At 33.8% G+C, this 27,481-nt stretch overlaps 1 protein-coding gene, 1 non-coding gene and 1 pseudogene across 2 annotated transcripts; 1 reads left to right on the top strand and 2 right to left on the bottom strand.

Annotated features, from left to right (window-relative positions):
* Positions 1-770: 770 nt before the first annotated feature.
* On the top strand, positions 771-2,680 carry LOC132069205 (probable indole-3-pyruvate monooxygenase YUCCA8). Its single transcript, XM_059462630.1, has 3 exons — positions 771-1,532; positions 1,635-2,006; positions 2,129-2,680. Exons 1-3 carry the CDS (start codon positions 882-884, stop codon positions 2,351-2,353), a joined length of 1,248 nt encoding a protein of 415 aa, XP_059318613.1. The 5' UTR covers positions 771-881; the 3' UTR covers positions 2,354-2,680.
* Positions 2,681-5,454: 2,774 nt separating this feature from the next.
* Positions 5,455-5,528, bottom strand: TRNAV-AAC (transfer RNA valine (anticodon AAC)). Its single transcript has one exon. It is a non-coding gene; the product is annotated as a tRNA-Val (tRNA).
* Positions 5,529-16,039: 10,511 nt separating this feature from the next.
* Positions 16,040-17,746, bottom strand: LOC132062569 (glutathione transferase GST 23-like; annotated as a pseudogene).
* Positions 17,747-27,481: the final 9,735 nt, after the last annotated feature.

Genomic DNA, 27,481 nt, shown 5'->3' with positions numbered 1-27,481 from the left:
TTTTATGGTTGTATTTTTACTACTTTTGATTTATTATTAATGAACAAGTTTAAGTATTCGTAAAGAACTTAAAACTAATGACACCAAGCCTTCAAACGAAAATGGCGTTCGAGCACTTTTCAGCCACTAAAACGGCCATCCGAAGATTTTCTTATCCTTGATGTATTGAGCCTACCTTATTAATCGCACAAAAATAAGTAGGGTTCTATATAAAATATTGAAGTTTTGGGGTCCCGAAGCATGATTAATCTATGGTCAAAGTGCGTTAAAAAGTGTAATGAAAGAAGGGTTAACCAAAAGGGCAAAAAAAAAAAAAAAAAAGACGGGGACCGCTTTAGCGCAGTAAATTACTGCGCTATAGCAGTTAACGGTGCCGTCCCCGTTAACTGCTTTAGCGCAGTAATTTACTGCGCTAAAGGCAGTTTTGTAACTTTTTTTTTTTGTTGGGGTAGTTTGGTTCAAAAACTTTTTTCTGAGGCTATTTTGGTTCCGGACTCGTTAAACCTCCCCCTCCCCCTCACCCCCACCCCCAAAAAGCCCACCCTCTTGAAATACAAAAATCGAAGTGTATTATTTGAGTTAGATCCAATAATTTATTGGTTAAGTATAAAATTAGCAACAAAAATAGAGAGCAGACTTTAGCTTATGATTTGAGAAATGACATTAACTCCCCACCTTCTGTCACATGCAGTTTCATGTGTCACTACCCAATACTTACTTCTATATAAACACCTCTCCCTTCTCCTTTCTCTTCATTCAAACAAACAACTTCCAAATTGACTTATCTCTTTCATTACAACAAAACAAATACTACTACTACTACTACTACTACATTCTTCAATTCAGAAAAACCAAAGTTCAAATTCAAGAAAACAGCAAAAATGTTTAGTTTCTCAGATAACGATTTCTTTGCTCGACGATGTGTTTGGGTAAATGGCCCTGTTATTGTAGGTGCAGGTCCATCAGGACTAGCTGTGGGTGCTTGTTTGAAAGAACAAGGTGTCCCTTGTGTAATCTTGGAAAGAGCTGATTGTATTGCATCATTATGGCAAAAGAAAACTTATGATCGTTTGAAACTTCACCTTCCTAAACAATTCTGTCAATTACCCAAATTTCCATTTCCAGAACACTACCCTGAGTACCCTACAAAAAGTCAATTCATTGAATACCTTGAAAATTATGCCAAACACTTTGAAATTAAACCACAGTTTAACGAATGTGTTCAATCAGCTAAGTACGACGAAGCTTGTAAGTTGTGGAGGGTTAAAACTGTTTCAGCAAATCGCTCTGAAGTTGAGTACATTTGCCAGTGGCTTGTTGTTGCTACTGGTGAAAATGCTGAAAGAGTTGTGCCTGAAATTGATGGCCTTAAAGAATTTGGTGGTGAAGTTATTCATGCTTGTGAATACAAGTCTGGTGAGAAATTTAAAGGAAAGAAAGTTCTTGTTGTTGGTTGTGGAAATTCTGGCATGGAAGTTTCACTTGATCTTAGTAACCATGATGCTCAACCATCTATAGTCTGTCGTAGCTCGGTAAGTAATTAATACCGTACACAACTTTTAAATGAGATGATCACACAGTTTCAACAGAGTTTGGATTCTAATATTTCTTTTGTTCTTTTTTTGTTTATTCAGGTTCATGTTTTGCCAAGAGAAATTTTTGGGAAATCAACTTTTCAGCTGGCTATGTTATTGATGGCATGGTTACCACTTTGGCTAGTTGACAAGATTTTACTTATTTTGACATGGTTTATTCTTGGAAACATTGAGACATATGGACTAAAAAGGCCATCAGTTGGGCCATTAACACTTAAAAACACACAAGGAAAAACCCCTGTTCTTGACATTGGTGCCTTGGAAAAAATCAGATCAGGAAAAGTTAAGGTTGTCCCTGGAATCAAGAAGTTTAATTGTGGCACTGTTGAACTTGTCAATGGTGAAAAACTTGAAGTTGATTCAGTTGTTCTTGCCACGGGCTATTGCAGCAATGTTCCTTACTGGCTGCAGGTGAGAAAATGTATATTTGAAAGTTCTAGAAGTTTTTTCAAAACAAAAGAAAAGAAAAATGTTATTTTAGATTCTTGAACAGTTGACTAATATATATATATTTTTTTTGTTATGTTATACAGGAAAGTGAATTTTTCTCCAAAAATGGGTACCCAAAGGCACAATTCCCTAACAACTGGAAGGGAAAATCTGGGCTATATGCAGTTGGATTTACAAAGAGAGGGCTGGCTGGTGCTTCTGTTGATGCAATTAGAATTGCAACAGATATTGGCAAAGTACACAAAGAAGATCTGAAGCAAAAGAAGCAAAAAGTACCAACACATAGACGTTGCATCTCAACCTTTTAATTAATTTCAAGTGAACAAATCGTAAAGAAGAAGAAGAATAAAATCTCAGAAAATTCCCTTCTTTTTTAATTCACAGGGAATATTAAGAGAAAGAGATGTAAAATAATTGTGTAAAGAAAACATATACAAAAAGCCAGAAGATTAGCCATAGGTTTCAGCCCTCTCCAAAAAGCCCAAGTTTTGATATAAATTGGGCGTTTTGTATCCAAGGATGTAGAGGCGATTTAGTAAATTCCTCTTTTCTTTTATTTGTTTTGTATTGACATTTCACATATACTTGTACAATCACTATTGATGTATTAATTTCAATGACAAATTTCTTTACGAGTTTAACTTTTGTGCATCAACAATATTCAAGTTTTCTTACGCCAAGAGCCATACAACTTATCGTAGATAAATATTGTATACGATAAGTTTGAGTCTTTTATCTTGTTTCCGAAAATTTCTTCTTACTTAACATACACATTTTGTAGAACTTAATTATGTCCTCCTCTCTTAATGCAGAATCAGGCCGATCGATCTACCATTAGACACACAATAGGGAGAAGGGATTTGTTGAAAGCCCTTTCGCTAGTATTAGAATAATCAAGTTTGAGTTGACCTACTATAACAAATCACTGTTCATTACAACAAATTACAAGCACGAAAAAATAACTCGGAAAAAAGTAACCTTATATAATTTGTTTAAATTACTCTAATAGTGTACTTATTCTTTACACCGTAAATATACATATAATTTGAATCCTTCCTCTATAGCTTATCAGTTTTCTTTGCAAATTAAGTACTGATGTCGACGATACAATTCGGAGATTAAAATGATAAGCTTGTAGAAAGAAAGAAAACAAGATCTTTCTAAATAATTTTGGGTGGCAGTATAGTACTGCAATGGAATACTTGAATGAAGAAAACGACTCTTCAATTTGCCCTTTTTGTGCATACTTAAAGGGATGTGATAAAGTATGAAGGAGTATTACAAAAGGAATGTACCACTTCCCAAGTTCCTTTCAAGTCTCAGTCGGTACAGTTATGAGTTCTGAATTTTGACAGCACCTACTCGTTATTTCAACACTCTTTTGGGTACATAGACGTACTTGTATATTGGTATACGTCTTGGTATATTTAGTTAAGAAGCTTAAGAGAAAAGGTTTAAATTTGATATAGTACTTTGAAATTGTTCAATTTTATCACTCGTTATAATTTTGGTTCATTTATACCGTTGTCGTTAGCAAATTGTCTCGTTTTTATCCTTGACATTAACAAAGCTCCGGCATGAAATAGGGGACTCCACGCATCCAAGTTCTTCGGAAAAAGAAGATACAAGTATACTCTCAACTTTGACTACTATTTAAGACAACCCTGATCAAGTTGAAGCTCGTTCATGACCAAGGGCAAAAACAGAATTTTTTCTAAAGGTATAAGTAGAATTAGACCCCGAGCTAGGGTAAAATTGCTCAATTTATTACATGGGCAAATGACCCTTTTCACAAAGATGTCAGGTGAGTATTGACTCGACAGTATATACGTTTTTTTACATCATCCAAAAGAAAATTTTACAACAATTAATAACTTTTTTTTTTTCTTTTAAATCAAGAATGATGGGTGAGTTTGGTATGAAGGAAATATTTTTAAATCTTTTCATGTTTGGTTCGTCGAACTAATTTGAAGAGAACATAAGTTCTTTAAAACTCAGAAAAATGACTTCTCCACTGAAATAGGGAAATCAAATTTCATAAGTTGCATTTAACATTGATTGTCTCCTTCCCATCCCCAACATCTCAACCAACCCCAGCACCCCGCTCCTTCCTCCACTCCCCCCCGCTGGCTCAACGACCTCCAAACCTCCATCCCCCATCTCCCTGACCTGATTCAACCCCTCGCCCCTACCCCTATATATAGTGTTTGCCTAGAAAATGTTTTCCTTCGCATCAAACACAGATATGGCAATTTGGAAATTAAATAGAGTGACAACCTGCAATAATCAGTTAATTTAGATTAATATTGTAAAACTTTTTTACATGTGTATACAACTTAAATCCTATTTAAAATACCATGACTTTGTGAAAAAAATCAATTCTATATTGTAATTAGTTCCCTTAAGCCTCAATATTTTCTGTAGGGCTCATGTGATATCACTAATGCCATTTCTTTCTGATCATCTTATGTCCTAAACAATCTTATGTCCTAAACAATGTGATAAAATACTCAAGAAAAAAAAAGGAGGGTGTAAGAGAAATAATGTAACCGGTTCCTTCAGATCATGACAAATCGAACTTGTTAAGATTTGAGCAATTGTATTTGTAGCTAAGAATAAATGAAAAGGAATAGTCCAAGTGTGATTGTTAACCAACTTGCCCAATGATTAAATGCATTTAAGCAATGATGAATAGGCCTTCTACATGGAACCAAAGATTTGACATCTTTCATACATCTCACTGATCATATCATAATTATTATTATTCCTTTCCAATTTATTCCAGAAAGAGTTGCACATCACATTGCTTTCATTCTTAATAATGATCATCTCATTATAGTAGAGTTTGACTTAGCTTTATATTCATAAATAAACTAGCTACCATCAACTCTCTGTTTCTAGCACATGGACTGACTCACGCCCTTGGTGAAAATTTTAGCACTGGTATATCCTTCTCCTCTATTAACTATGCATTATAAATTGGAAAAAGACAAGAAACTTTTTATTTTGTACTACAATATGCTGTCATCATATTAACTTGTCTGAAATTATCTTACACCACTCTACAACAACAATAACAACAACATACCCAGTGTAATTCTATAAGTGGGTCTGGAGAAGGTAGAGTGTACGCAAATCTTACTCCCTTCGGAGGTAGAGAAATTGTTTCCGATAGACTCTTGGCTCAAGAAAAGCAATTCAAAACAGGTCAGAAAAAGAAATAATGAAAGTGAAGAAGGCATGTCAAATCACTTAAAAAAAAAAAAAAATATAAGAAATAACAAACATCGAAGGACAGAAAAACATCAACATCGAAGGACAGAAAAACATCTTACACCTCTCTAATACTATAACAAGACCAGTGTCAAAAGAAACCAAGAATAAAAGAATAAAATGTTTCGACTACATATGGCGTCAACCGGACTCGAACCGGAGACCTTCAGTGTGTTAGACTGACGTGATAACCAACTACACCACGACACTGACCTGCTGATAAGTTTCGGCACGCATTATAGATTTTTATAAACGAGTGTGGTCCCAAATTCTCATTTATGTGGTCCACGATAACCTTACAGCTCAAAGAAAGGCTTCTGCCAATCGATATTTCACTCTACTGTCAAGATTGGTTATTTAATTATTTAATTTTGCTTGTCGTTATCAAAACTTGACGATTTAGTACGAACTCAGCGAGCGAATCATCTTCCTCTAGATCATTTGTACTATTATAAAAATACACGTAATATTCAACCAATCTTGACAGTAGAGTGAACCATAAATAGGCAGAAGCCTTACTTTGAAAATTTGGTCCATGATCGCCTTACATCAAATTTTCAAAGAATGGCTTCTGCCTATTGATGGTTCCACTCTACCGTTAATATTGGTTGAATATTATGCGTACTTTAATGACGGTGCGAATGATTTAGGAAGATCATTCACTCGCTTATTTCGTTATTCCGGAATCGTCAAGCTTTGAAAACGATGTGCAACGTAACATAATTAACATAATTAATTATTAATAGAATTTATATTTTCGCTCTAAACTAAAGAACTGTTTTTAGTTGGATTTGATTGACTATTTCTCGTCCCGGGTCTTTTGAAAAATGTGGAATCACCATAGCCTCTAATTTGTAGGCGCTAAAGAGAGAAACTCCTACCACATTTTAGTAGTTCCAACATTGTCTTACATATATAAATGCATAGAAATTGCTTTGTCTCTATTTCTCGAACACAAACTTAAGAAATGCCAATATTTCGTTTGGTCAAATACAATCTAACATAGAAAAAAGAAAATGCAATCTAACATTTATCCAATAAATACAAGAAAAGAATAATACGTATTTTATACGACTTTAACACTGTTCTTTTCACTTCAATATCCATAGGAAAAGCTAAGGGACTGAGAACAACTCACATGCTTTCTTCCTGCAACCAATTGAAGATTAATGCGGTTCGGGTTTGATGGCCCATATATGTTTACTAGTAGCACGTTCTCAAAATTGAGACCCCAAAATCTCACTGCAATATAACTTTACAGCTGCAAAGAAACGTCCTTATATATTTGGTATATTGGTTCAGTAATATAAATTCAGATTGTTTTCTTCTTCTTTGTTTGTTCAGTTTCAGACATCCCTAACGACATTGGCAGATTACCACATGGGTAGGTCCGAATCTCACTTCTCTTTTTATCCTTTCTCCACTGATATGCCCCTTCAATTAATTTCCGTCACGGATTTAAGTTATATACACAGTACACTGACGATATAAGGATATTTCACCTTAAAAAAATAACAGTTTGTTACTATAATGTGTCCAAAGCAGAAAATCTGAGAAGTAGAAGTTAGAACAGAAATGAAAAAAAAAAAAAAAATCGAAGTCCATAGAGTTCACGGTGTATCCTTAAGGAATTTAATCTCATCACTATTGCCCAAGGTATTTGGATTAGTTCTTCGAAAAAATAGAACGGAAGACTATCCTGTAATGGTGTCACTTCAAATTACAGAATTTCGTCGAACTCAAACCAAAAGCTAGTCCTTATGGAGAGGATTACACAAGACTAAATGAGACTAAATTATGCCTTCCAAACCGATGTGGGGCTCAACACTATTCCTCAAACTATAGACAGGATATCTGGAGGCTGAACAATATAATATCGGCTCCAACATCAAGTAAACCAATAATTGGATTGAACCTGACCCCGATACCTGATTAAAAAAAAAACGAACCTTGAACCTAATTCAACTTCAAAAGCTAGCTCATTTGATGAAGATTTCCCAAAATCATATAAAGAGATTAAACTGCACATCTTAAACCGATGTGAGACTCAACAGAAAAAAATGTACTCACATTAAATGTCAATCCAACAAAGACATGACATTTGTCTTTATTAACCATCACTTAACCATAACAATGTCACCTTAATTTTATCACTAACCATTAAAATTTAGTATTTTTCGGCATAAACATTAGATGTAAATAAGTTTTTTTTCCATGACATGATTATGTAATTATTTAACTTAAACTCTGCTGGCACTTGCATTCTTTGCATCCTAACAAAATTTTGTAGCCTAATTTTCTAAATCGGGATAACAGTTCACCTTGGAAAGCTTGAGCTTAAGATACACTTCTATCATACTGAAAGTCGTTAGACGATTGCACATTTCTTTTTGTCTTTTCAGTCTATTCTTTCCAAGGTTAGTTGCATCTTGAGGTGCCTATATATAGAGATTAATGGTACTTGGTTCAAAAAATTTGTAGGAAAAGATTCGAATGGTCTCTGAATATTGACGTCTTTTCTAAGTAAATAGTAGTACCCAATGTACCACAAGATTCATAGCAATTCTTGACTCTCATATGTGATCTTTACTATAAATTTGGAAAGACATTTGAGTTCTAAAAGGCCGAGACAATACTATAATTTGTTGGGATCAAAATGATCAGGGCGTCATGCGGAAGCTAATAATTTGCAAACCTTGAACGGAATATCATAAACAAAAGCGACTATGCTAAAATATGCATAATAAATTTAATATGGCTTTGACCAATTGGCCTACATATGAGAATACTACTAAAAAAACATAAAAATATTGAGAGAAAATCTCCCCCTAAACAAGACTCTTTAACCCTAAAGTACTACATTATGGTTGCTATTATGTTGTGTATGTATGAGAGGGATTTTTCAATTTATAGAAGTACAAAACTTCACCTCCAAGAAAGAGATAAATATGAAAGAATCCCTTTCCACCAAGAAGCCTTTTCTACCAAGAAAACCTTTATGGAATAAAACACAATGATGGTAGAATCCAAATAAGGTAGGAAATTCAGGGCAAGCCCTAACAAATCTTCCTTAGGTCTGAATTTTCTGACAAAATAATCTTGATTCATCTTCTTCACATAATCTTCATCACTGTTGCTTGCCATGGTTAAAAATAGGTATGGTTGAAAATTTAAGCCTTGTGCTTTAAAAGTGAGCACAGGTTGAAAGTGGAGCCCAAGCGTTTAAAGTAAGCAAGGGTTGAAATTTTGAGCTCATACGTTAAAAGTAGAATGAGTTGAAAAGTGGAGCTCATGCGTTAAAGTAGGCATGGATTAAAAATTATTTTTGTTTTAAAAATATGCAACAAAGAGGATTGTTGAAAATATGATTAAAAATTGTCCTAGTTTCATATACCTCCTTTTTTTTTTTTTAGACAAAAATCTTCATTGTCGAGTTGGTTGCAACTTGAACTGATCCACCTTAAACCTGTCTTCAACCTCATTGAACCATGGGTCTATATACCCCATAATTGAAAAGTAATTGCACCGTTTGGCCTTCAAATGGACTAATCTCTAATTTTTGTCCTTCAAATGGGTTGGTCTTTAATTTTTTGCCTTCAAAATCGAACTTATGCCAAGTAGAGATAAATTCTTTTAGGGTGTGGCCATAACTTGTAAATATTATTAGGGAAAATTACATAGGGTACTTACTTAAGACACTTTATTACAAAATATATAGATAGTTTTCCTTATTTACAAAACATAACGATATATTACGAAACATGACGGATTTTCATATATTTTTTGTTTTTTATTTTTTTACCAGAAAATATATATTTAAAAAAAATTAAATTTTTTTTAAAAAATAATTTTTATATTATATATATATATATATATATATATATATATATATATATTGCTCAAAGTCTTAAAAAATTACCTCAAATTTTTGTGTATGAAATGTGTGTGTGTGAGAGAAATTTTTAATATAATTTTCATACACAAAATTGTAAGCGAAAACTTTAAGCCTTAAATATTGTATGAAAATTGTTACAATGTTGTTATAGTTGTATTAATTTTCCAGAAACCTAATATGAACTTTATATACGAAAAATGTGAATGAAATTCTAAGTCTTAAGCGAGATAAACACATTTCATACCATTCTCGTGCATAAAATTTTGAGCGTAATGTTTAAGCCTTGATCGAGATATACACATTTCATACTTTCTTCATACATAAAATTTGAGCGAACTTTTAAGCCTTGAGCAAGATATACACATTTCATACACAAAAATTTGAGCGATTATTTTAAGTCTTGAATGTTGTATCAAAGTTGTATACAATGTTGTTGTAGTTGTATTAATTTTACAGAAATCTAACATGAACTTTATACACGAAAATGAGAGTGAAATTTTAAACCTTGAGCGAGATACAAATTTCATATTATTTTCATACACACAATTTTGAGCGGATTTTTTAAGCCTTGAACGAGATATACACATGTCATGCCGTTTTCATACACTAAATTTTGAGCTAATTTTTTGAGCCTTGAGTGAGATATACACATTTCATACATAAATTTTTGAGCGAAAAAAAAAAATTAAATTTTTTTTTTTTAAAAAAGCATGTTTTGTATAGGGTTTGCAATGTTATGGTTTGTAAATATAAAACTATCGTCACGTTTCGTAAATATTTCTCCTCAAGATGTATATATACGTAGTTGTCCCATATTATTATACGTAACTTGTGTCCCTCTAGGCAAAAGTTCTGAAGGTCAAAAATTAAAGACCAGCCCATTTGATGGATGAAAATTAAGACCAGCAGCAAATAGGAACAAAAGTAAAAATGACCCCATAAACTACCGAGTTGGGCTTGTTTTTTCTATACAAGAAGTATGTACTAACGGGCTCATTTTTCACATGGATGGTTCTTTCAGCCCAGCCCATCAAGCTTCACATTTACATGAGATAAAAATAGAAAAATTTATGGGTCATTTGCACTTTTGTCCCTCTTTTGTGCTGGTCTTTATTTTTTCCCCTTCAAATGGGCTAGTATTTAATTTTGGCCCATCAAAATCGAACTATTGAAGGACAAAAATTAAGGGAAACTTACATAAATAACTATCTTTTATAAGCTCCTAACAATATATGGCTACAAGTTTGCAATTTACAAACCGTAGCTACCTTTTATGTGATTTCGGCTGTATTTTTGTATTTTTAAATAGAGCGAAATACATGTATCATAAAAACATAGTGGAGTAAATTCCTTGAATATACGAAGGAGTTTCGGCTGTATTTTCATATTTTTAAATACAGCGAAATACATATATCATAAAAACAGACTGTAGTAAATCCTTTAAATACACAAAGGAGTTGTGTATTTCATTGTATTTATATACTGATAATCCTTTTGTTTTGGTTGTATTTAAATCTATTCGAGTTCAGATCAGTAAAGTCGCCGCCTGACGTCGCATCAGTTGAATGTATTCAACTGTATTTGAATGTATTTACACTAAAAAAATGATGAAGATGAATAATACAATAAATCTGGTCATATATCCAGCGAAAATACAAAATACACTGTATTTAAATAGGAAGAATACAATAACACCGGTCGGATCTCCGACGAAATACAAAATACTATTGTATTTACACTAAAAAAAATACAAGCGAAATACAAAATACCCCCATAGATAATTCACATGACCCCCTATAACCAAAGAAATACACCTGAGGATAATGGCTTGATTAATATCATCTGTTCAAAACACCTAAGAGCTTTATCTACATGTCCATGAATTGACCAACCCCATATCATTATACTCCACGTACGCATATCCTTCTCCTTTAATCTACTAAAAATCAGGCTTGCAAACTCAATATACCCACATTTTGCATACATATCAACCAAAGCATTAGCAACCGCTACGTTCAAATGAAGCCCATTGTTCGTAATACTATCACGAATCTTTCTACCTGCCTCTAATGTCCCAGTTTTGGCACAAGCAGAAAGAGCAGGTACAATAATTAAACCATTCGGCTTTATACCTTCTTCCTCTCCGACAAGAGACATTACTTGGCACTGATGCGTCGGATCTCGGATCTCCGGTGGATTTGAGCGTCGGATCTCTGATGTGAAGGAGAGGAGAAGAGAGAGGTGTTGTTGTCGTGGTTTGTCGCCGGAGCTCCGGTAGTGAGGCGGAGGCAGTTGTGTTATTGAATAGGAAGGAGAGAATTTTTTTTAGGGTTTGGAGAAGATGAAAAATCTTAAATGTGCAGTGAGAGAGAATAGAGAGAGGTATATGTATTTTGAAAGTTACGGGACCAGTTATGGAATGTGATTTTGAAAAAATAAAGCTACGAAAATTAAATAAAAAATAAGGTAGTTATTATTCATAAATAAGTCTTAGAGGTAGCTGTGACAAGTAAATTTCTCAAAAATTAAAGACCAGCCCATTTGAAGGGCATAAATTAAAGACCAACTCATTTGAAGGGAAAACCGTGCAATTACTTAAAGTGAAAATGACCTAATAATACTATTTAAGACCCTATATTACGAAATATAAGGATACTTATCTTTATTTACAAAACATACCACTAAAATGACAAAGTATACCAGATTCGGGCTTAATGGGATACCCATGATTTTGAGCTTTTTTTTAGGAAGAGAATCTGATTTTAAATGTGGGGTTAATTTTAGCATAGTTACCAATCAACTTCTTCTTTTCAGAAAGATTCTCTCTCTCTCTCTCTCTCTCTCTCTCTCTCTCTCTCTCTCTCTCTCTCTCTCTCCCTCCCCTCCCTCCCTCTATGATAGATACCATTTTAGACCTAAAATTCATCTTCTCTCCTAGTATGATACGATTTCAGCTCATCGACGAACAATTCTTCACCAATTTTAATGTTTTTTGCCTGATAGTAATTCTCTGCATTTTCAACTCACAATTTTTAAACCATCTTTCACCATTGTTACTGTTCATCATTATTTTTGTATATTAACACTGTTTTCCGGTCGTACATTGTTAGACTTTAATTGTGCTTCGGCTTTGGTTTGTGGAAATAATGAATAGAAAATCTTATGAACTTAAGCAGCGGGATATTGGGAGTAATGATATGTTTAATGCAAAAAAGAAAAAGAAAAATCTTTAATGCAACATGTTAAATGATGAAATGTGTATATGAGATGTGTGTTGTAATTGTGTGTCTGAAATGTGTATAAATTATTTATACTTTAATAATAGAAAGATTATGATTACTGACCTGTGTATTAATTATATATAAAAATTGGTTTGTATCGTTTTGAGATATATGTGATCATTGTGTGTTTGAAATCTGTATAAATTATATAAACTGTAGTTTCTAAAAATGTTGAAAACTAATATATGTATGAAATGTGTATGGAATCTGGTTTGTATCAATTTGAAAATTTATTATACATATATACTTTCTCATAATCTATACATACTTTGATCAGATTTTATACAATTTATATGTACTTTATCATAATCAAAATATACATACAACTTTTATACATATTTCATACATAAAAAATATAACGAATTTATACAGTTATACATATTGCATACAAAAATTTATACATATTTATTTTCTGGTGTATGAACTTTGTATGGAATCTGGTTTGTATCAATTACAGATTTATTATACATAATTTCTCAAAATTTATGCATACTTTAATTTAATCAAATTTTATACAATTTATATGTACTTTATCATAATCAAAATATACATTCAATTTTTATACATATTTCATATATAAAAAATTATAACGAATTTATACAGTTATACATATTGCAAACAAAATTTATACATATATATGTTTTCTTGTGTGAATTTTGAATGAGAATTACCCATTAGAATGGGTTTTTTGAGTAAAAGTTGGAGAAAATTAGGAAACAATATCTCTTAAGTTTGAATGGGGAGAAAAAAGTGGATGAAATAAGGGAGCAAAAGTTGGGGAAAATCAGAGAACAATATCTCTTAATTTTGAATGGGGAGAGAAAAGTGGATAAAATAAGGGAAGCAGTTTCCTTACCTTATTTACTGTGTTTTATTTGCTTCTTTTTAATTTACCTGATTCATATAGATTTTGTAAGAAATCTATTGATATATTTTGTAAACTGAAAAGTATCGTCATGTTCTGTAAAAATACCCTCTTACTTGTACATATACTAAATGAATTTCCTTTCATAAATTTTACTATAACAGTGTGTTATAACATTTCCTCCCAAATTTATCATTGTCTATTTAAACCCAATTTTGAAAAAACGTGTACTCAAAATCATATGGAGTACCAGTTAACTCAAATTTTATTCTTGAAATACTTGGCAATTCAAACTGAATTCACATTTTGGATGTTAAAATGTGTTTCTTAATTAAGTTCGAGTATAATTCACTTGACAATTATAAAAAGCTTACTAAGTTTCAGATATATTTTCTTAAAATTATTGTTCCTCACATAAATATAATGCAGTCCGTAGGGAACGTGATTTTTTTTTTTTTTTTTGAAGTACAAAAGAGGTCGACTTTAGATACATGCATTATCATTTTGTAGAATTTTCATGTAACCTTTAAAATTCAAACAAATATTTTTTGCTTATGTTTCTTAAATCAAAATATTGATGAACAATTTAGTTTTAAAAAGGTATAAAAGGTCATCAACATTAGATGGGTATTTTAGTTTTTTAACAGTTTAATCTGGGACTTCCCTCTTTTTTTATTAATAAAGATAGATTTTCCTAAAATGTTAGTTTACTGAAATTTACAAAATCTGCAATTTAAAAATTACACCTTCACTTCTCAATTCTCATTATGAAAAGCTTAAAGGGGCATTTGCTTGCACCGGTTGGACCTTGAACTCTGAAATACTTTGAGAAATTGGTATGTCTATGTCAGTTGGGTAAAAGATTGACAGAAAATAGACCACTTTCACCATATTGACACATTTAAACCAATATGTCGCAAAATTGGCAAAAAAAAAAAATTTGGTCAAATGAATTTTTTTATTTAACCAAGTAAAGCATTTTATACATAACTAGCTCTTTTTTGGACTGTAGATCCAGATTCTCTGAATTCTTATACTAAGCTAGCAATCAATATTACATTTTGAAAGCCTAAACAGGATATTGTTTTAAACTATGTAAAAGTCTACTCCATTTACAAAATTGGCAACTTATAACGAAGTTCAATCATTTGTCACCTTCTGCCATCTTCAATTGTCGACACAGCGTTTACTTTTTCCCCAAAAGTATTAAATTTATGATTTGTGAAATTCAAAACTTAAAAACGTGAATATAATATTGAGTACATTGTTCGAGGTTGAAGAAGATTCAGGAAGACCATCAGAGTCTGGTTCAAATTATTTCGATCTATGTAATTGCTATTTATTTCGTGGGATGATATAAGATTTTGTCATAAACATATTGAGGAGCTTGAATATAATTTTGAACTTGGAGACGATTTGAGCTAATTTTCATATTGAAAACTCGAAGTTGAAGACGATCCCATCCGTGTATATTCCCTTGTATATGATATGTATATCATGTATATCCATGAAAATATGGGTTCGACGGAAGAATTTATATAAAGTGTATATTCATGAAAATATGTGTGTGATTTACAATGATATATACATTGCCGAGGTGATGTTTTCCAAGTTGATTCGGATTTGTAATTTAGCTCCAAAACACATTCAATCTTCGTCAAACTTGTATATAAGTTCGTCAAGGTGTTTCTGACGAATCCAACCACATCCATTCGGAAAAAAAAAAAAAAAAATCTCTATTGAGAAGCTCCAGATCCAAACTTTTGGCTATTCACTACCATTTGTTTAGGCTCCGGTTGTTAAGCCTAAACTTTGACAAAAAATATGTTAATAGCTGTTGACATTGTAGATGCATGTCAATTATCCGAATACTTTTCCTCGTTAAGAAACTTTTTTAACTGCTTGAGGTCTAAACATGAATTCTCTCACGGCTTTCTTTTCACTGGTTGTCCAATCCAGTTAATCAACCAACAACAATAACAATTTCTCAATTCAAAATAAATTTCTGTCAGCAATAAGTTGAGGTCAGTATCATACCAAATAAAAGTAAAAGAAAAGAAGGCAAATATATATAACAAATAATAGTAAAAAGTAGTATTCAAAGTTCTTTATATTTTTAGAGGCCTATAAATCTATCACAAAGCTAAACTACTCTCAGAAAATCATAGTCTAGTTAATCAGCCACAAATTTATTTGAAAAGCAAGATAATTTGCACACATTTTTCATCAAATAACAACAATCATTAAAATAAATTATGCACGACGGAAGAATTTGTGGGATACGTTGTTCACACAAATGGTGCCTTGGCTAGTGAAAAATATGATGTCTTTTGTTAATTTTTCATGAATTGAACTTCCACACCAAGTGCAAAATCTATTAGTAAAACATAAAAAGAACTCACTTCCTCCTCATAAAGAGGTTCCATTTTGTCATCTTTCTACAATGCAAAGGTTTGAAACAATTCTGTTCTGATTCTTTTTATTACATATAAGTATGATACTTCTTATTTTGACTCCAAAAAAAAAAAAAAAAAAAAAAAAAAAACGAAAGAAAAAGTTAAAGACTCAATCAAACAGGGGAACAATCAATGCTTGGTCTTAGTATAACTATGCATAGATCACCCATATTTCTGTGGTCCGTACTAGCGACAGTTGAAAAATATATATGTCCTCAAAATTGTCATGCTGATGCAACAACTATTGCAGCCCGATCTGGGATATTTTCTTTGATTACAGGGACTTGCTTAAAATTGTTAATCCAAGATTGCAAACGAGGAAAATTGTCCGGTTGAAAGACCTTTACTCCAGCAGCTTCTTGCATGACCTCTAGCCAGAAAGCTATCCAGCCAAAGGCTATATCAGTCAATCCAATTTTATCTCCACCAAAAAAACTTTTTCTCTCCAAGACCTTGCTCCTCTATAATTTTCAGCACTTTCTTGGCATTTTCAGTTGCCTTGGCTTGCTCTTCTCCTATTTCGTGAAATATTTGGAAAACTTCTGAGCTCTACATTACAAAATATAACATAGTTACTTCATACTTAATCTTGTAGGTATAAAAAAAATGACTGCTATTTGACAACGTAATTTTTTTAATGACAAAGTTCACTCAATTCACATGATATAAAAGTTAAGTTTAAATAGGCATTTGGACATAATGAGTGATATATGGAAAAAGTATTATTTAAAGTTGAAATTTTTTTTAAAAAAATTAGTTAAAAGTTAAAGTTATGTTTGGATATGCATTTCACTTAAAAACGAGTTAGAAGTTTTATTCGTGGAAAAAAATTGACACAATTTTGATCAGTTTTCAGATTTGGAAACAAAAACTTACCAAAAAAATCATTCAAACACATAATCAAATAATATTTTAAAATTTTAAAAAGAAAAAAGTCAAAAAAATCATGTTCATACGGGAGTAAAAATCATGTCATCCATCAAGAAATCACTTCATGTCCTTTAATTTGCTCAAGAAAATGATTAGGCATGCGTGAGAGTATGTTGTAGATCTATAACATATAAACTAAAGTGTTATTCATTAACGGTTAAAATCTTAGATATATAAGGTAATTTATACAATTCAACACTTTACCAACAACAATAACTGCATTTCAATACCGACCAAATCGAGGTTGGCAACATAAATCATCACTATGTTCTAAGCCCTTGCTTGTCCTTTATTACCAAATTTTAGTTTCTCTAATTATCTGTATTTTTTATTAACATATAAGTCTCTATGAAAGACAATTAGCAATCATTGGGAATATCGTTTTTTTTTCCTCTTGCTACTAAGATGTTTCAGTTTGCTTGAAGTAAACATGCTAACATGCCAAAGTTAAAGTATAAAGTATATATACTAACTGTTGAGTAATGTGATTAGGGGTATATTAGCAATTATAGGAAGTTCATAATATAGCCATTAAGAAAGGTAGTTAGTTAGTTAAGTGTGTTTAACCAACCAACTATATAAGGAACCAATGTAGAGATATGACAAGTTTTTGATGAATAAACTTCTTCTTCTTCTTCTTCAATATCGACATTAATGAATCATTATAATTTTTCACTAACTTACCTTATCTAGCCTCAGCCTTGTCATGAGGATCCTTTGGGAACAAAGGATTTTGGGGCCATGTCTCTTCGATGTATTCAAGAATGATTATGGACTCAAATATTGGTTTTCCAGCATGTACAAGAACTGGGATCATCTTATAAATAGGGTTATATGTCAAAAGATCATGGCTCTTGTTAGAAGGATCTTCTTCTATGTATTCATAATTGATACCCTTGTGTTTCAGAGCCCAAATTATTCTATAACTGAAGGGACTAGGAAAAGCTCCTAGCAATTTCACTTGCTCTTCCATTTTTTCCTCAGTTGCGATTGCAATTTCCAAGACTCAATTTATTGCTTTTGGTAATAATTTATCTTGAGGGCATGCGTCAGGCTTTGAGATTTTGACCAAATGTTAGGATCTCTTTTGTGAACAAAATGTAAAATGTCAATTAGTAATGAGTTAGATATTATTACCAAATTGAATGATTAAAATCCTACTTATAAAGATGAGACAAGTGGAGTCAAGATAGAAATTCCATATTAAATATTGATCTTTCGATGGCTACGTAGTAGTTATCCCATCTGACAAATGAACGATGTCCTTATTTAGTCATATATTAAAGGGCCATCAATATTTGGCCTTTTATTATGTGAGAGTAGTTGATGTTACTCTCATTTAAATAAAAGAAACCCATCGACAAACACATGGTCGTCACTTTTTTCACTGAAAGCTGGGTGGTCGCTTATTCCATTTAGACACTTCGGGTAAATATTTTATTCCCCACTTCTGTACAACTTTTTGCACCGCTTATCGGAGCAAAACCAACACTCGCCTCCCCATGTGGATTAAGTGGCCAATTAAATTGTGCCACCATTTAAATTGTGCCAACTCAATTAAATTGTGCCAACTCATTTTAATTGTAAATTTACTAATTTGTAAATTCGTGGAGTTTTGACCATTAAAAATTGGGGCTTTTGGGTTGGTTGGATGTGCGATGAGGTGGCGCCCCTTTAGTGGGTTTTGTTAGATAACGATGTAAAAAGTGTCTTTTTAAGTGGAATAGGAATGACCCACGAAGTGTCCTAAATGGAACGAGGGTGACTTTAGGTGTTTCGAAGTGAAAGAAGTGGACGACTTCTTTTGTCGGTGATGGTTTGGCCTTTAAATAGCGGATCCGCATCTCCATTGTTTTTTCTTAACCTTTTTCCTCCCAAAAAATAAAAAAATAAAAAAATCAACATTTATTCAGAGTAAAGACATAAATTGTTTAACGTACATAGTATATGTGGGAACCCTTCTTCAAGCTCTTTTTTAATGTAACTAGTTTAGTGTACAAACCTTGCGCGTGTCCTATATCAATGAATATAAATTAAAAAAAAAAAAAAACGATGAACATTATTAGATAATGGATTTAGGTTGCAAAATATACATTAAAAAAAAGTATAAGTTCTTGAAAATGATTCATGTTGATCGTACATAAATTTAAACAATACATACACTTATACCTGATTTTGATCAACCCAGGCTTGTTCTTTTGCGCCTTGCAAGAATTTTATAATGTAGAATTGTAACTACAACTAATAAAAAACTTTAAAGAAACTAAAATGTTTGGATATTTGAACTTAAATAAAAAGACAAACTAAGACAAATTGTTCCGCAAAATATTATCAAAATTTTACTTAAATAGAATTGTAGTTTAATAATGGGATGTTTATTTACTACACAGTTTAAATAGAAAAGGAATTTTAAATTTTACTTAAATAGAATTGTAGTTTAATAATGGAATGTCTATTTAATACATAATTTAAAATAGAAAAAAAAAATTACATGGTAAAATTTTTAATTGATTTAGAAGTGCTAAATATTAGGATTTCTTACATTGTTAGATAAGGAAAGTTTAAATAAGTATTAATATACTAATATAGATTAATATTAATATACTAATATAGATTAATGAACACGTACAAAACTTTCGGAAAGATAAAATGAGCCAGTTAATAAACAGTAAGAAGAAGGACTACCCCTTGCAAAAATATCCTACTAACCCTAACTAACTTAATATTATTCATGAATTATATTGATATTTGGTTTCTCGCATTATGATACGCCCAAATTACACCTTTAACTTCAGGAGTAAGCGGTCGTTGTCAAATATAGAACCCAACGAGGTTGGGGTCGAATCCCACAGAGAATACAATGAAGAAATATACTTATTAAGTGTAACGCTCGACTATTAGTCTATATCTCAAGGGAGAGGGGAATATAATAGTAATTGGGTTGTTGTTTGTTCATTAATGACTACGAGTTGTGATAAGATGGAAATTGTTGGTAAAAGGGACGAAGGTTGTGGTTCCAATGGAAAGTAATGTGCTTGGGTATCAATTCAACTTATTCATATGCCTAGGTGTATTAAACCAAGGGTCACATGAATCTTGCTAAAAGTTTTCCAACCAAATTAGCAAATTTCATCCTAGGCTTTTCCAAGCCCTAGAATGTTTTATATGAGAACACCCATTTAGCCTCAAGTAGCTTTCCTATTCCTAGCTCAAGCTATTAGATAGATTTAATGACCCAAATTGTTGCTATTAACTCTTTTTCTAACCTCTATTTTCTTTTCCAAGCAATTTAATGGTAATAAGGCACAAGTAATACTGTACACCATCACAAGACATTAACGCATAAAGAGTTAATAGAAAACACCGTTAGCATATAAATGAAGTATAAATATGAAACCCAATCACATAACTAACATATTTGGTCCCACAAACTTAGCTAATGAGTTTAGCCACTAATATTCATTAAAAGTAAAGCAATAGTAAAAAGTGTATTCATAAGCTTACAAAAGTATTGAATGGAGAAGATGACAAAAGCAAAGAAATCTCTTAAAAGCTTCACCAACCAATAATAAATGAGCTCCACCAAAAGAAAACTTAAAAATCTGTAGAATAATGAGTCCAAAACCCTAGAAATCTATTTATAGACTTTCCAAAACGGAAACAATTTACAGACAAAAATACCCCTGCGCATCTGGTGCGAATCGTACTTGGTGTCGCATGTTCGCAGGCTGCACCAAAGCTTCACAGGTACCGCATCTTCAAGGTGCGACTCGCATACACCACATGCGACTCGCAAGTGGTGCTCGCATGTGCTGCACCACTATCTTCGCCCGCCATCACCGTCATCGGATGTTAGGAAGCCTCGCGACTCGCGTACGCAAGATACGCGACTCGATGATGTTTTGGTTCACTTTAGCTTATTTTTGCTTCATTTTGCCTCAAGTTGCTTTCAACACTAGTTATTCTACAAATCATCACAAAAACACGAGAAACGACATCAAAAGTACTTGAGGATTCACAAAAGACTAAGCAAGTGGCATCGAATGCGCTGTAATTTCACAGCATGTTGTGCATTTTCGTCGCACCTGTTGATAGAGAATGTGGCCTTCTTGTCACTTTGCACCACACCGCAAGACGCTTGCCGCAAAGGCGTAACGTGCGAGTGGTACGTGCCGCAAGATGTTATGTATGTTGACAATTTCCCAACTCTTCTTCTTTGTGCACATAACTTACTCCTACACACTTAAACACACATCAAAAACATCACGAAAGCAAAAAAAAAAACAAAAAACACATGAAAATGGAAACTTGGGTTGCCTCGCAAGAAGCGCTTGATTTTACGTCGCAGCACGACGTTGGTACCTTTTCATGGCTCATTGAGGAAGAATACCTCAATAATCTTTGCTTCATTCTGGGATCCCAAGTAATGCTTCACCCTTTGCCCGTTCACCTTGATTTTATTGCCACTTGGGCAAACAATTTCAATTGCTCCATATCGAACACTTGGGTGATTTCAAACGGGCCGGACCATTTGGATTTCAACTTTTCGAGAAACAACCGGAGCCTTGAGTTAAACAACAATACGCGATCCCCTACTAAATTCTTGCAAGATCTTCTTATCATGAAGTGCTTCACTTGCAGCCTCAGAGCGAAAGCTATCATAAGCTTTAAGTCAAAATTTATCAAGCTCATTAAGTTGTTCCATCCTCAAGTTTGAGACGCCACCCCAATCTAAGTTCAACTTTTTCAAGGCCCACAACGCCTTATGTTCAAGTTCCACCGGAAGATGACAAGCTTTGCCAAACACCAATTGATAAAGAGACATGCCAATTGGTGTCTTGTAAGCCATTCGGTAGGCCCATAGAGCATCATCCAATTTCTTTGACCAATAGGTCCGGTTAGCATTCACTACTTTGGGGAGTATGCTCTTGATCTCCCTATTTGAGACTTCTACTTGTCCACTTGTTTGGGATGATACGGGGTGGAAACTTTATGCTTTACTCCATATTTCTCAAGAAGAGTCTTGAATAACCGGCTACAAAAATGGGAGCCCCCAACACTAATGATTGCCTTTGGGGTTCCAAACCTTGAAAAAATATGCCTCTTTAAGAATGCGGTGACACTCATTTCTTCATTATTAGGGAGCACAACGGCTTCCACCCATTTAGACACGTAGTCCACTGCCACAAGAATGTACTTGTTAATGTAGGAACTCACAAATGGACCCATAAAGTTAATGCCCCATACATCAAATAATACAACCTCAAGAATCAGTGTCAGCAGTAGCTCATGCCTCCTTGAGATGCCCCCATGCCTTTGACATTGATCACAGGCTTTCACAAAGTCATGTGCATCTTGATAGCTTATTGTCCAATAGAAGCCACTTTGAAGAACCTTAGCCGCCGTTATTGAGCTACTATGGTGTCCACCAACCGGTGATGAGTGACATGCTTCGATGATAGGCATCATTTCTACTTCGGGTATGCACCTCCTTATGATGTTGTCGGCACAAACCCGAAATAGAAATGACTCATTCCAATAGAATTTCCGGGCATCACTCAAAAACTTTTTCTTGTGGTGGAAGTTCAAATTCTCAGGCATGATGTCACTTGGTTGAAAGTTAGCAAAATCGGCATACCAAAGGATCATGTCATGTGACCCCGCTATTACTTGCTCATCTGGGAATGACTCGTTGATTTCCAGGCCATCTAATGGACGCCCACCCTCTTCAAGACGAGACAAGTGGTCCGTCACTTGATTTTCACAGCCCTTTCTATCTTTGACTTCAAAGTCAAATTTTTGCAAGAGAAGGACCCAATGTATCAACCTCGGCTTTGCATCTTTCTTTGTCATGAGGTAACGTAGGGCTGCGTGATTACTGTGAACAATAACATGAGTTTCCAACAAGTAAGCCCGAAACTTCTCAAGCAAACACAATAGCAAGCAACTCTTGCTCAGTGACAGTGTAATTCCTTTGGGCACCGTTTAGAGTCTGGATTGCATAGTAAATTGGGTGGAAGATTTTATCACGCTTTTGGCCAAGAACAACCCCTATGGCAAATCCACTTGCATCACACATCAACTCAAATGGTTGGAACCAATCCGGAACAATGATGATGGGAGCCGATGTGAGTCTCTCTTTCAAGCCCCAAATGCCTTTAAACAAGCACCATCAAATACAAACTTCGACTCCTTCTCCAACAATTTGCATAGAGGGTTAGCTATTTTAGAGAAATCCTTGATGAATCTTATATAAAACTCGGCATGCCCAAGGAAGCTACGAACACCTTTGACGGAGATTGGGGGAGGAAGCTTGACAATAACCTCGATTTTAGCTTGATCAATTTCAAGCCCCTTTTCCGAAATCTTATGTCCCAAGACAATGCCTTCTCTAACCATGAAGTGACACTTTTCCCAATTTAGAACCAAGTTCGTCTCTTCACATCTTTTCAATACTTGGGCAAGATTCTCCAAGTATTCATCAAAGGAACCCCCCACCATGGAAAAGTCATCCATGAAGATTTCAATGGATTCCTCAACCATGTCGGAGAAAATAGACATCATGTAACGTTGAAAAGTTGTGGGTGCATTACATAGCCTGAAGGGCATCCTTGTTACACCTCAGAAAATTTCGTGTTACTAAGACTGCAGACGGTTTAATGTGAGCCCAAGGAGGAGCAAATATTACAAGTATAAAGGATTAAATTCTATTGTATTAGCATGAGGATAGTATGAGTATGATATTTGAAATTCGTACAATATGATTGGAATGATACGTTAAAAGATATATAGCTCTCGTAACCGTAAGCTGAGATGGGGCCCACATGATGGAATTTTTATAAAGGACATATGACAAGTTATATGGACAACATATGTGAAGTTAAACACGACTCAAGAAGGACCCTTGAGCCAAATCCAAGTGTAAGCCCTCCAAAAAGATGTTTTTAAGTTACGTTTTCGGGTGATCTGACTTCGGGAGGCCATAACCCCATCATTATTTGATAATTTGGGAAAACTCCAAATATGAAAGTTGTAGATAATTGAAATACCTTTCCAACCATAGGTTATGGGCCTTCACACAACATAGGGATAAAAAGTTATAAACATTTTAAGGCAGAAAGGTCAAACTGGGCAGTGGGCTCGGTCCAACCCGACTCAAGGTGGGTGGGAACCGACCCAAGACCCATATATAAGGGCTAAAATCATAAAAAAAATTTCATTTACACATCAAGAAGTCCACAACCTTTTAGAGAGAGAGAGAGAGAGAGGAGAGTTAGAGAGAGAAAAATGGAGAATCGAGCAAGTTCGAGGTCCCGAATCCCGAGGCTCGTGAAGGGTAAAGTATAAAATGAGTGTTTGCTGTCGTTTTAAGCCAAAAGGTGGACTTGTAAGTTGTTGATTTCGTGGTTATTGAACATTAAAGGTATGTTTCAGTTGTTTATCACATTATTAACCTGATTCTCGATTGATCTGACGGATTAAAGTGCTGAAAACATTGTTATAATTACTGTATAAATTGTATTATGGCATTGGGGTTTAGGAGTTGTTTTGGATGGAATATTATGATGAATTTAGATATATTATTGATGGAATATCGTTGGGTTTGTTGTTGCTGATGTTATTATTGGTATATTAGCTGAATTTGGAATTGTTGGGTTGGTAGGATTATAGAGGAGATGCTGTCCAAATCCCATTAGGCGAAAGAATAAATGATTAGTTAGAATAATCTTGTTGGCCTAGTCTTAATCCCTATATTGTTGATTGTGTTCTAGTTGACTAAGCTCGGGAGGGGACTCGAGGATTAGCTTGAGGCGTAAATAAGGTATGTAAGGCAAACCTTTCTTCCTTTGGCATGATTCTTGTTGTTATTCATTCTATATGTACTCCATATGATCCCATTCTTAGATGAGTAAGGTCTAAATGTTTCTTGTGATGGCTTATTGATATTGTACTCCTATTCTGTTATGAAGGGAACACCCATAAGGTGCCAAGTTGAGTTGTGTACATGGTTTTACGAATGATTTTGAGGAAATGAGTTTTATACTAAAGGAAAAATAAAGTTTTATTTTCAAAATCACTCCGAAGGGGTGCGAGATTTTACTACTTCATTTTATTTACGATTTATGTTTACATTCCATAGTATCATCCCTTTGTATTGATATGATCATTTATTCTTTGGGTAGGGAAATAATATGAAATTGAGTAGAATATAAGTAGTAAGAATTTCATAACAATTCTACGCTCAAACCTGGAAGTATGTCCTCCTAAGTCTAGTGAGATACAAATTTGATAACTTCATATGAAAGACTAAGGCTAATAACTGGATTGTGATGAATTGATTAGTGACTTATGATATGATTGAAATTGATATTTGTGGATTGATTTTGTGTTGATATGATGGTGATATTAAGCCGGAAGCAACTACCCGAAGGGGCCATCATTATTATGCCGGAAGCGGCCGTCCGAAGGGACTATTGTGATATTATGCCGGAAGCGGCCGTCCGAAGGGACTATTGTGATACTAGCCGGAAGCGGCTGTCCGAAGGGACCATTCTGTTAACATGTCGGAAGCGGCATGTGTGTTGGATTGCATTATTTACTTAAAGATTGTTTTGAGACTTCATGTGCACATTTATGTTTCTTCCAGCGAAGGCTGCAGGTATTGAGTTAGATTGTGATTTCTTCTCTCCTAAGTCAAATTATGATTATGATTTGTTACCACCTTACATACTCAGTACATTGTCCGTACTGACGTCCTTTTGCCTGGGGACGCTGTGTTCATGGCCGCAGCCCCAGATCGTTTGACAGGTTAAGTGTATAGCTAGGATGCTTGGACGTCAGCTGGGATTGGCAAGTTCCACCTCATGCTGGAGCTGTGCTGAGTCATGTATAGATATGTATGATTATGGGTATGTCAGGGCCCTGCCCTGACTCATAATGTTCAATTTACTTCTTAGAGACTTCTGCAGACAGTGTCCTGTGGTATGTTTGTCGAAATGTCGACAAAGTGATGTCAGTTGAGTCATTTGTGGATTTTGAAAGAGTATGTATTTTAGATGATTTAAATTGGTTTAAATTACTTATTTGATTGAAAGTTTTCATAATCATTATAAAGACAATGATTTCTATTTGGAAAAGTTTTATGTTCTTAAAAGTTTTTTAAATGACAGGTTTTGATAAAGCGAATGTCTGAGGGTTCGCTCGACTCTGATGAGAGTCGGGTGCCTGTCATGCCTTACCATTGTTAGGGTGTGACAATCCTCTTGAAAGTAAAGGTCCCATAAGGACAAGTGAACGTTGTCTTCTCTTAATCCTCGAGAGCAATAGTGATTTGGTTGTACCCAGAATAACCATCAAGAAAGCAATAATAATCCCTTCCCGCAATCCTATCAAGCATTTGATCTTGAATGGCATTGGGAAGTGGTCCTTTTTGGTCCACTTATTCAACTTCCGATAATCCATGCAAACCCGTCATCCGGTGACTGCAGAGGCGGATCCACCCTTTAGGGTGGGGGTGGCATGGTACCCTCTCGATTAATAATTTTTTTTATATACTTATGTTGTAATTTGCTTAAATTAGGTTAAATATTTGATCCTTCCACCCCCAATCGTAAATTAGACAAAGGTGCCACAGCTGGCTGACACAAGTTTGAATCTATCTTGAACATTTTTCGACTCCTATTTTTCTTTGCGCTTTTTACTTCCTTTGTACCAGTAATTCCATTTTTGGCCCTCCCAATTTTCTATTTATCTTTTTATTATTTATATTGCCTTTCCTCTTTTCTATTATTTTATCTGTGATCTCTAGCGAGAACACACAAATAGAAACTTCAAAATCCCTTAAATTAAGCATTTCTCTTAATCTCAAATATGTGAGTATTTAAATCGAAAAACTTGGGTCTCAATGGGAATTTTGGATTGAGATCAAAATTCATTTTTTTTTTTATAATTTCTTTTGTTTATTACTCCCTCCGTCCATGTTTACTTGTCTAGATTTGACTTGGGACACTCTTAATAAGCAATAAATAACATGAGAAATGAATTGGATTACTTAATAATAAAATGAGAAATGAATTAGAGTACGTATAATTTCAATTTAAATCACTTTTACTACTTAAATTGTGATGGAAATTTCGTAATCACTTTGCTTAGAAAAAACATGAAATTTATGATTTATTTTTGAGAACTTGTAGTTTATCTAATTCTACATTTACTTATGGGGTGTATTTACCTATTGAAGAGTTTTTCTATTATTTTTCTTATTTTGATTGGTTTAATTCTCTTATTGAAGATGTTATTTTACTTGTACAAATTCATTTTTTTAATATACATAAGAGATGCAAGTCCCTGATGAAAATGTTAATTTTACTTCTGTTGTTAATGGGTGTTAATGAGTGTGATTCCTTGTTTAAGATGCTAATTATGTTCGTTTCTTGATTTTTGAGATGTAATTTTCATATTTGCAAATAAAAAAAAAGCCTATTAATTTGACCCGAATAAATTAAAAAGAGATGGACCCGACCCAAATATACGTTTCTAACAAGATGTACATTGAAGAAAATAGTGGCACCTGCCACCTTCAAATTCCCGATCCGCCTCTGGGTGATTGTGCGAGTGGGAATCAATTCATTTTTAGCATTTGCAACCACGGTTATTCCACCCTTTTTGGGCACACATTGAACCGGACTCACCCAAGAGCTATCCGATATAGGGTACACAACACCGGTATCTAACCA

Source organism: Lycium ferocissimum, chromosome 1 (assembly GCF_029784015.1).
Source record: "Lycium ferocissimum isolate CSIRO_LF1 chromosome 1, AGI_CSIRO_Lferr_CH_V1, whole genome shotgun sequence".
Classification (NCBI taxonomy): Eukaryota; Viridiplantae; Streptophyta; class Magnoliopsida; order Solanales; family Solanaceae; genus Lycium; species Lycium ferocissimum.
The sequence above is the reverse complement of the archived record's forward strand: the minus strand, read 5'-3'. Positions and strand labels throughout refer to the sequence as shown.